The sequence below is a fragment of the Chaetomium strumarium genome (genome assembly GCF_033439665.1).
Source record: "Chaetomium strumarium strain CBS 333.67 chromosome Unknown B0T15scaffold_6, whole genome shotgun sequence".
Taxonomy (NCBI): domain Eukaryota; kingdom Fungi; phylum Ascomycota; class Sordariomycetes; order Sordariales; family Chaetomiaceae; genus Chaetomium; species Chaetomium strumarium.
In genome coordinates this window covers 1,323,441-1,334,490 of record NW_026944434.1, presented here as the reverse complement: position 1 = coordinate 1,334,490, position 11,050 = coordinate 1,323,441, and the positions used below count along the sequence as shown (strand labels likewise).

The window sequence follows — 11,050 nt, the reverse complement described above, 5'->3', positions numbered from 1 at the left end:
CGGCCCAAAGCAGCCAATATCAAGTGGCTGGAGGAGGTGGGAGGAATGTGGAGGCATGCAGAGCGTGATAATGTTGTTCTGCTGGCAGTAGAGCTCGAACTCGGTCGAGTGGTGGCTTTCGTGGCCATCGAGGATCAACAACCGGTATTTACCCTTTGTCCGAGGTGCTGTATGGTAGTCGAAGTGCTTGATCCAATCTAGGCCTACCGCATTGGTAGTCCAGCCATTCTCGGTGGTTGCGATACGCCAGTCGGCCGGGAGGTTGCACTCTTGATACCAGTTGGCGAGGTGGTACTGCGCCGCTAAGATGATGAACGGAGGGATAGCCTAGCCAAGGGCATTGACGCCTTGGATCACCGTCGCCCATTTGCGGTTGCCAGGCTGGGCTAGCTTCGCCTTGCTACGGCCATCCGAGGTTGTAACCACTATACCCGGGAAGATAATGCCCATTATAAACCCAGTCTCATCGAAGTTGTAGATATCATTATCTATAATGCCGTACTTGGCCTTAACATTCCGCACAAGGGCAAACCATTCGCCAATAACCTTCGGATCCTCGCACTTGGCCCTCTGGTAGTCGTATCTATACGTATAACGCGTCCGGAGCTCTGGCTGGCGTTTGACAAAGTTATACGCCTAGAGCTTGCCGACAGGGGGCGTATTACGTACGCGTAGCAGTTGGTTGGCTATATCTTCTATACCACGCAGTCTCGGCGGAAGAGCTCGCTCAGATAGCTCAATTATATACTGAACAAGAGCCTTCTCTTCGGAATCGGTGAGCCGGCGCGAGTTGGGCGTAGTGTCGCGTCGTGCAGGTCGGCCAGCGCGCCGGTCGTAGAGGGTCGTAACTGGCACGTTATAGAGCTTGGCTACGGCTCGGATGCTTAGTTCCTTGTCGTTTTGAAGAGCTTTGAGGGCTAAAATTACCCTGGCTTCCTTTGAAGTAGAAGACATGTTGGGTTGTAGAAAAACTGATGTTTAGGTGGAGGGAAGACGCGTTGTGCCAAGAAGTGTTCGACTCGCTTATATGTTCGGCTCGCTTATAATGCACGTTATGCGAATCCAATCAAGCGACTCGTCCAAGCTCCTCCGCGGGAAGCAGTAGTGATGGGGGTGAGCAAGGAGAGAATTCCTTTCAAATTATGAATGCCGAAATACGGTGGCCGTATGCGAACACTCTCGATATCGCGCAACGCCATCGGTCCCAGTTCTTTTCGAATCGATGATTCCCATCGTTTTTTCGTCACCAATATCCATGGTCCCGTCACCATGATGCCAACTTATATACAACGGGGTCCCACCATCTCCAATCGGGACATGGGAGAGCTCATGGCCAGGGACGATGCCTTCAGCAGAGCGGTTTGGCACAATGGTGCGAATTTCTCCTCTCCTGGTGAGGGCGATGAAGCGGTCAGATCTCTCATTACAGGTACCGCCCCGCAGGACCACTCTGCGACACCGCGATTGCTCTATACACGACTCCCTTCGAAAGACCATTTTCGTCTCCTCGAGATCCTCGGATGGAGCGAGACTTCAGTGCCGTATGCAAGTCTGCTCCATGAGCGACAACCGCGGCGCCTACGAGGCCATCTCGTACACGTGGATGACGGGGCGGGAGGAATGTGGGCAGCTAAACGCCGGACCCAACAACAACCACCCAGTCATCGAATGCAACGGGAAAGAGGTGATGGTGGGCGCCAATCTCTACCTGGCGCTGCGCCGAGTCCGGCGCGATCGTTCGAAACGAACCGTGTGGGCCGACGCGCTCTGCATCGACCAGAGCAACGCTCTCGAGCGAAGCCAGCAGGTGGCCGCGATGGGCAAGATTTTCCGGAATGCGTATAGCGTCCTTGTGTGGCTGGGATAGGACGAAGATGCAGTCCGAGTCCCCGACCCGGTTGCGAGGGCATCTTCGAAGGCCTTTGACGGAGTGTGCTCGGTGGTCTCTACATGGGCGGGGGCGTCGACGTCGGCAGCGGCACACAGGATGCTGGAGGAAGGGCCTCAGTACCGGATTCAGGAAGCAGGAACATGCTCGGGCTCCATGGGCGACCTGTCGGCCGAGAGCAAGGTGTGGTTGGAGGTGCTGCACTTATACAAGAGAAGATGGTTCTCCCGTCTCTGGGTCGTCCAGGAAATCGCACTGGCGCGGCGGGCCACAGCAATTTGGGGCGCATGCGAGATGTCATGGGAGTGGATTGGGCTGGCTGCATCCATCATCCGGACGAACTGGGACCGCTTCGTGCCCGGTTGTCACAAGTCCCATTCGGATGAGTCGAGCCGCCTCGTCCCCGTCGGTGTGATGAATGCGTACTTTATGTACAGAATCTCCCGCCTGCAGAGCTACGTCGACCCCCTCTGCTTCTCCTTTGGCGAGCTCCTTACCCTCACGAGGCAGTTCAAGTGCGAGGACGACCGCGACAAGATCTTTGGGCTCCTTGGCTTGCCAACAACGGACCAGGTCAATTCCTACATTACGCCCGACTACGGCCAGTCCCTTGCGGACGGCTACCGCAGCTTGGCGTCCGCCATGCTCTGTTCTACCAAGTCTTTGGCCTTCCTGTCTCATGTCCATCGCTGGGACATCACTGACGACACAGTCTGCTTCCGTAGTATCATCCTCCGTGCGAGCTCCAACACTGAAAAGGAATCTGGCTCAGCCCTCCCATCCTGGATCCCGAAATGGCATCTCGTCGGCCCGCAAACCTTGACGCCGCTGGACGCACATCCGGATTTCGCCGCTGGTCTGTCGAAAGCCGCCAAGTTCAGGGTCGCACACGACCAAGCGGGCCATCCGGATCGGCTCGCCGTCTGCGGCGTCATGCTCGAAGACGTCAAAGAGCCAAGCAAGCCACAACGGCCCGTCACCCGCAGCGCCCGGTCTCCCTTTGTCCGGTGGACAGGAGGCATCGAAGACCTTGAAATGGTTCTGGCCCGGCACCCGCACACAAAACGCAGCCTGGAGAAGCTAGCCATAACCTTGACGGCAGGCAAGAGCTGGTACGGCCTGCCCAAGGATCGAGACGGCATGCTGGCTGACTTTGATCACTGCCTTATCGCTGGCTACCTCTGGTGGGCGCTGGAGCCGGATGCCTTTGGGCTCAGTAATTTCGAACAAATGCAGAATGTGATCGCAGGGTGAGAGAATTCTCAAAGCCAACGGCACCCGGGCCACAACAGCGGTCTCTGGTCCGTCAAGGGCATCGTAACGTTGCAGAAATTGAGAGACATCATCCGCGGGTGGAGATGGGAACCTGTTCTTGGACGCGGTTGCCACAGCCTGTGTCGGGAGACAGCTATTCAGAACCGCGTCGAACATGCGAGGGGTTGGCCCCTTTGATACGAGGCTGGGTGACAAGGTCCGCGTCATCTATGGATGTCCTGTGCCGTTTGTCATTTGGCGATGCCAAGAGAAAGGGGGCTACACGCTTGTGGGCGAGTGTTATATCGATGATATAATGCACTGGGAGGCTGTTGATGATGAAAAATACGAGGAGGTCTGGATTGACCTCGTCTAGGCTTTCCAAGTGACCTCGTTTCTCGGAATGGAAGCAGAGCCCTGTTTCCAAGGACAACCCCAGCCGAATGACGGACAACAACGGGGGAGATGTCACAAGGAATCGGGGAAGGGAGTCTGAGACCACGTACCGGGAGCGGCGTTCCTATCTGGGACTCGATGGGGTGTGAGCCAAATAGAATGGGCGACGCCTTCCGGCCTTTGTCGCCGGCTCCGTTTGCGGCCGTTATAGAGCCGGCCCCGGTCCGGGAACGCAAACGGGTTCTCGGGCGGCAAAACTTCGGGGCAGGCGTTGGTCTGCGCTTGCTGAGTTATCAGTTGCTTGCTTGTTTGTTTGTTTATCATTAGCGTCCGGAGCTCGGTCCGCGAGGCGGCCCGGCTATATGCTGTCTGGGTAGGAAGGGACGTACTGAGCAATCTACACTGGCAAACGCGCCATTAAGGGGCCCTGGCAATGCCTCCAACCATATACATGTCCGTCGCCTCCCCAGTGGCCAGGCACGCCGTGTAGCCGAGGCAACTCGCGCGCAGAGCGCACTTTCGGGGGCATGGCAAGTATTCCTCGCCGTTTAGTCAGACCCGGGTATGCCCGGCAAGGTCCGTGGCTAAGGAGACCGAGAGTTATCAATTGCATTTGTGCGAAAGTCAAGACTTTGCTTTTGAGTCCAAGCGAGCAGCAAGTGGTCAGTCTGCATCACACCGGTGTTCTAGGAAGAAGCAATGAGCAAGAGACACAGTCCTTGCAGGGTAACACTTACGAGGCACCGTGGCAATTGGGGGTTCATAGTGAGCAATACAGTATTTACAGCAGTATAGGTACATATCATATACCCACCTCCATATCGTACGCGCACCCTTGCAAAACTCGGGCTGTTATGCAAGCTAAAACTGAGTCGTTCGATATAGAAACACCGTCCCGTCTGCTCGCTTACAAGTTGCTGCACGTAGCGTGATAATCAACGTGCCGTGATTCTGCTGGCTGATCGAGTTGACCGCAGAGCCCCTGTCTTTAGTCCCCAATAGCTAGGACATAGATCTGGAAATTGAGGAAGAGGAATACCAATAGAAATACTGGTCAGTTGGATAGGTCTATGTCTTCTAACGTTCATACGCCCTTTTCACTCACGTCTCCCGCCTTTGGGATTGCGTCTAGCCGCCCCTGGAAACTTTGGGACAACCTCTCCTCCGTTATTCTGAATACGTCAGGAAACCAGTCTCTGAGCTGCTCACTATCCCCGTCCTCCATCATCTCAACTAAGGCCTTTGCACACATCCAGCACAGAACCATGCCGTGCCCTTGGAAGCTGCAGCTCGCCCACAGCCCATCCTCTCCCGGCACATTCCCGACGAGCGGGAACCCATCCGGGCTGAATCCCATGACGCCAGTCCACTCACTCCGCACCCTTCCTTCAGGGTCATCGTCCCCCCAATCTGGCCCGAAATACCGCGGGGTCGTCTCCCGCAGATACTGACTGATACCCTCATTCACCGCTCCATCATCCGTCGTCCCAAACTCCAACAGCCCGTCATCGGGCGCCCGCACCAGCCCGCCCCCTATAACGATATCCCCCGCAAACCTCGACCCTTCGGGTCGCGGAACCATGTACTCATAGCCCTTCTTGTAGATGAAACTATACGTCGTCGGCAGACACCCCCGGCGCGGCATCTTGCTCCCCGGCCGCTGCGCCGTCACCTGCCCTCGCAGTGGAACAACAACCCCCTGAAACCGCGGCCAGACCGCGGCCGTGTACCCGTTCGCGGCCAGAACCACCCTCTTGGCGTTGATAGGCCCTCTAGGCGTCTTGACCTCCCACCAACACATCCCCTCTCTCTCCCCCGCCTTCTTTTTCTTCTTCTTCTTCTCCAACCCCGTAACCGGCGTCCCCGTCTGCAAATTCAGTCCCCGCTCCAAACAAAGCTTCAGCACGCCCAGCCCAAACTTATACGCGGACAAGCTCCCCGCGAAGTAGCCCACCCCGCCCTGCACCCGCTCCTCCCTGCCCTGATACGCCCCGTCATGGACGTGAAACCGTTCCTTGACGTCTTCCGGAGAGAACAGCTCATACTGGCCCTCCGGCTCGCCGTGGGGGAAGGCGTCGCGCATGGCGCGCACGCTCGCCACCGCCTCGTCCCACTGCGCGCGGTCGTAGATCACGTCGACGGTCTGGCAGGGCGTCAGGTCGCAGTCTATGCTGTGCTCGCGCGCGAAGGCGTGGACGGCCTGGATGTTGGCTAGCTCGAGGCGCGCGATCTGCTTGGCGGCGGCCAGGCCGAGGGTGGACGCGTGGTGCGCGAAGGTGCGGTAGGATGCGGATTTTGTGTGGCCTCCTATCATTTCATGGTCATTATTTATTTTCTTTCTTTTTTGTTTTCCTTTCGAGGGAAAAGTTTGTAAGAGAAAGGGGATGAAATGAGAAATGGGTATAGAATGAAGATGGATTGAAAAACACAATACCGTTCCGGCCTGTGGCACCTGAGCAGGCTTGTCTCGCTTCCAGCATCACGATGCCGCCAGGGTTGGTGCTCTGAGTCTGTGATAGGAGATTCCATGCCACGGCGGCGCCAGTGATGCCGCTGCCGATGATGACCGTGTCGACGGAGGCGGGGAGGTCAGGGGTGCTCCGGTGGTCGGCGATGGTATCGGGCGGCTCCTGCCAGTAACTTACTGTCGGGTTGGCGCTGGGAAGGGAGACGGGGATTTTGGCCCGTTCGTCCATTGCTCAGGTGAGCTCTGCTCTACTACTGAAGGCGATCGTTTCACTTGAACCTTGTGAAAGTTGCAACGAGAATTCGGCAGGCTAAGGTGGAGGTCTGATTCTCATCCCTTCAATTGCTTTCAGCACTCAAAGATGATTTAGAACCTGTGTGGATGCTAATGAGTTGTAAAATAAGGTGAGGTGGTCACCAAGCGGGGAAACTCGTGAGATGAGTTGGGGCGCTGAGCGGTTGTGGGATGCGTGGGGGTGCTTGTACAATACTCTGCATAGCGGCGGGGCGCCCTTGTGGACAGCAACCAGGCCGAGGCCGATCATCTCAAACGTATCACTCCGTCCCTGTAGCAACTACGGCATGGAAGACACCAGGGTCACCATCAAAGACTCCGAAAGGGCCACATGCGTGTGGACATATCAAGAAGGCATTCTATCCAATCGGCGTCTGGCTTTCACGGACAAGTAAGCCTACCGGGAGTGCTTGCGGTATGGCAGTGCACGAGTATCTTGAGCTTCCCATGTCAACTCCTCTACCGTCCCGGCAACAAACATATGCTGGATTGGGGTCTCGCTGGCCTTTTCGACGGCGACGTCCATCGCGTGACTGAGCTGCAGTATGGGTTCACACAGGCGCTAGTTGTTTTGTGTGTGTTTTTATTGTGCCTATTCGCCATCCAGGTACCTACGGTAGCTTTCATCCCGTACCGTATCCGACTCTTCATCCAAGCATGGGTAAGGTATCCATCAATACTACTACTCCTCTCCTCCCTCGCCGCTGCCATACTTGGTCACCCCCTCTCCCCGCCCGCCTAGCGATTTGCTCTACCGGCGCGACGAGCCCAGTCGCGGGTGGCCGAGTTGAGGAGGAATGGCTGAAGGCTAGCCGAGATGGAGCAAGAACGAAGTCGGTTCATGCGATCCTCCGCTAACTTTCGCGGCGAGGAGGGCTTGCTATTGCCCAAGGACTGTGATTTCTCGGCACCCTGTCGCTCCACCATCGCCGCAGCCCTGGCGAGCAAGAGCAACTGGTTGTTGATGTTGTGCTCGGGCGCTTGAACGGGAAGGTAGGGTTGCTCGCTGGCCACTTTTGCGAGAATATCCAGCCGGCTGGAAGAATGTTGGTAGCAGTAGTTCTCGCTGACTTGGTGGCCATACGTACTTCGCAGGCTGCTCTCCATTGTCGTTAACAGGATTCTGGTGAAGTGGTATGACAAGATGGTGTCTTAATGCGAGTTGGCTCGGATGTTTTGTCTAGCGAAGGATGGAAATTAGCTGGACTGAAGTGGTAGAGGGAATCTGATTTAATTACTTTCGACTCTCTTTTGGTCGGCCTCAATTGCAACCACACTGTTCGACGAACAGCTCTTTGAACCAGGCGTATAGCGCGGTTGTTCAACGCCGACTTTGACTAACTACTGGTACCAAAGAATCTAGGGGTTCTGTTTGGCGCTGCTGGCAACGGATCCTCGGCGGAAGTTTGGGAATATTGCTTCCTGCGAGAGCCGGGTGGCGGCACACCGCGACATCAAGGAAAAGGAAGAGAAGGTTACCTCGGACTTGCGAGGGCAACACGAAGCTGATAGATCCGATGGACCACAAGCGAAGTACGCCATTACAAGGCATATAAGGAGGTCAACGAACTTGAGGTACGAGTTCCTGCGACGCACAGTCAAGCCAGCAAGCCTATGCTTTCTCTAGGAGCTGTAGGCAACTCACACTGTCTGCGCATCGGCGCGGCTTGTCCAAAGCCCAACTGCCTCATCGCCAAAAGGTAGGCACCGCTTTCGCATCCAACCATCCCTCTCCAGCGAAATATACCGCCTCTCGTGCTAGAGACGGCGCTTGAAGATGGCGGTGCCCCGAAGCTAACTTCCGTATACCTCTACATCCTCTAGCTGGCCCTCTACAGCCCGTTACCAAGCGGCCTCCATTCTTCCCTCTGGCGGCTTTACAATTTTACAGCGTACCTTCAGTAATCTTCTAACCCCTCTCAGTCATCGTGCCGGAACGAGGGTAACATAGCGACAATTCTCCGCAGTCTGATGTGTTGAAGAACGCGAGTTAAACTAGTACAGACCTGATCATCTCTCCGTGTCACCCCCTATTCGGCGGTATTGGTGCTGATGGCTTGTTTCGGGCTTGGGCTCATCAGTCCTCCTCCACCTTTTATGCTCCAAAACGAATTGCCCAATCTTCCGCCACTTTCACTTGGAGAGTGATGTGTTGTCTTCTCAAGGCACCCCTCTCTCTATCTTGATTCGAGGTTTCATCTCTTTCTTCGCTCCATAATGCCGACGGTTCCGCAGGCCATTCGGTGAACATGGGAAACGGCTTTGGATCCCTTTACTATGAATGATTGGGTTGTATTGTATATGGTATATGCCAAGCGTGTTGAGGTCGTCTCACAATCCGACCCTATTCACAAAATGCTTGTCAGACCAAGGCTCTGTACCGTGCATCCCTGCAGTATGACAATGGTACTTGACAACACTTACCCGTAGGCAAAGAATACGGGAAGAGCTGTCGGGACGACTCAAGCGAGCTCGGCATACTAGTAGTCCGCACTAGACTCTTGCGGATCCATTCCAGACCAGCATCTATGCAGGACTGCGACACTCCCTGACCTCCAGGGAGCCGTGATCTGCGCGCTCTTGCAGTATAGTAACCAGACATGTCCCGTCCCGCCTTCGACCCCAACCATTCGAGCTTTCCTTTGCAATGTACTTATGTACAGTACGCCGCCCATCTCCCGAACAGCATCGCTATTGTCGTCGCAGCGCAGGCTTTGAGGTTGTCCACTTCGATGTCGCTTCCGCTCGGCTCGCCGCCTTTGTTGTATTGTAGTATTGTACATGCTTAGACTGGTAGATGATCCCTGTCCAACAAGTAGTCCGTCAGCTGTAGTCTTGTTCGTGTCACTTACTAGCTGTCCAGGCCCCAGCAGCGGCCCGAGTTCCTCAGTTACCAAGCAACATCAATCAGACATAGAGACCCCTGTAAGCCCGTCCCACCTCTTGGTAGCGTTGGATCTGCCGCCTGTTCAAAGCGACAGGGTGGCTCTCCCGTACTTCGTCACTCTTGGGGCTCGGCACACACGTCTGTTGTTGATATTACGTGGCCGCAGGTATACACAGATGTACGCTTGACGGTTTTCCTTCTCGCCCCTTCAGTTTGTTTCTCTTCAAGTTGATATCCATTCGAAAGCATCGCACGCTTCAAGAGCACGACTTTGCTGACATGGCGACGCTTCCTGAGGGTTGACTTGGCGGAAAGAGCATCGTAGTCGTGCGATTCCTGAGCTACTGGTACCAACTGTAGTTGCTGTCGTCAGTTACAATGGCTACCAAGTTTCCAGCCTTGAGTAAGGTAAGAAGTCGCACTCACAGCCTGGTATCTATTGATAATCCTTCGATGGCCGAGAAACGGTCCATACTTGCTAGAGGCTTTCCGCTTAGGCGGTCCAGACCTTCCACTTCTTAAAGCTATACATTTGACGGTAGTATTGTTTGATTTCTGCTCCTCAAGGTTAGCTGACGTCTCTCAATGGCCCCAGAACCGTAGATACAGTGAGAGATGGTGCTGGAAGCGGCTTACTGCGCGTCCGCGACCTTAGCCGCACACCGGGACAGCCGCTATGACTGCAGTCACCGGAAGGTCCCTCGGAATGTTGGGTACTTACCAGGCAGCTAGTAGATCGCCACAATCAACGTATTCACAAGATCAGCAAATGCGAATCCGAACAAGCCATTTGAATAACACAGAGTGCCTGTTCAGGGAGATGGCAGTACAAACCCGAGAAAGTGGCTCGGGCCAATGTAGGGCGGCCCCTCAATTCCCGGCGGAGAGCATCTTGCGTTTCCCGGCGCAGCATTCCGGGTCCACGTTCTTCAAATTCAACCAAGTCGTCGCGGCGGGATGGCCGTGGTTCTCTTGGTCCCGACTTGGCTCCGTGAGTTTCTATCATTCCCTACTACAAGGGCGGGAAATGCACGAGAGGAGGACAGGCAATACAGGCTCTCATCTGTGTGGGCTTCTCTGGTCGGTTCCGCCAGGCTGTTCCATCATCCAGAGCAGGCCCTTTCCATCAACTCAACCGGTTGCCGGCTGTCACATTGAATTTCCTTCCAACACCGACCTTCTGATCCCTCGTCTCTACGCTTCTTCTTCTTCCTAACACCTAATCTACCCTCCGTCACTGATCAAGTCATTGCTTCTCCGGGTTCACTACGCCGCTCCGAGTACTCTCCCAGCTCACCTCTCATCAACTAGCCGCAGTGGGCTTCTTCCTACAGCAGTAAGTACGATGGTAAGTACATTGATCGGCTTGATTTTCTTTGGCCAGCTTGGAGTTGCTGCTTTGCCAGGCAGCTGCCGGATCTCCCACCAAAGAGGGACTGGCACTACCGGGCAACGGTGCTCGGCAACCGCCTCCTTCCCTCCGCTTCTGTTTGCCCTGCCCTCGCCTCTTCCACATTCCGCAGGCCTTTCCTCTCCGGGGCTTTTGCCCTAATTCCTCACGTTTTGACTGCCCAGAGTTACGAGTTGAAAAAGGCATCTTCTTCCTCTCGCATCTCCCCAGCCATCCTCTTCTGATTCTTCTTCCCCGTTCTTCTTCCCATATCTGCATTCAGAGTACCTTTCCGCACTCCATCTCCCTCACCTATTCCACTCCTTCTTCTGCAAGCCATACTTCAGGCACTTCGAGCTTCTCTTCATTTCCATCTGGAGCCTGGCCTCTTCTTCCTCTTCATACAAATACCCAGCCCCCAACTTCTTCATCAGTAAGCACCTTACTCTTCTTCCTGCATTTTTCTGCCCCGTC

The 11,050-nt window shown here is 55.2% G+C and overlaps 2 protein-coding genes across 2 annotated transcripts; one reads left to right on the top strand and one right to left on the bottom strand.

Annotated features, from left to right (window-relative positions):
* Positions 1-1,269: 1,269 nt before the first annotated feature.
* Positions 1,270-3,965, top strand: B0T15DRAFT_560112 (heterokaryon incompatibility protein-domain-containing protein; the record flags this gene model as incomplete). Its single annotated transcript, XM_062870523.1, has 7 exons — positions 1,270-1,410; positions 1,493-1,622; positions 1,662-1,854; positions 1,906-2,599; positions 2,648-3,104; positions 3,157-3,189; positions 3,226-3,965. The coding sequence occupies 7 exons, from the start codon at positions 1,270-1,272 to the stop codon at positions 3,516-3,518; spliced, it is 1,941 nt and encodes a 646-aa protein (XP_062718991.1). The 3' UTR covers positions 3,519-3,965.
* Positions 3,862-6,234, bottom strand: B0T15DRAFT_486702 (FAD dependent oxidoreductase; the record flags this gene model as incomplete). Its single annotated transcript, XM_062866378.1, has 3 exons — positions 3,862-3,903; positions 4,644-5,845; positions 5,973-6,234. The coding sequence occupies 3 exons, from the start codon at positions 6,232-6,234 to the stop codon at positions 3,862-3,864; spliced, it is 1,506 nt and encodes a 501-aa protein (XP_062718990.1).
* Positions 6,235-11,050: the final 4,816 nt, after the last annotated feature.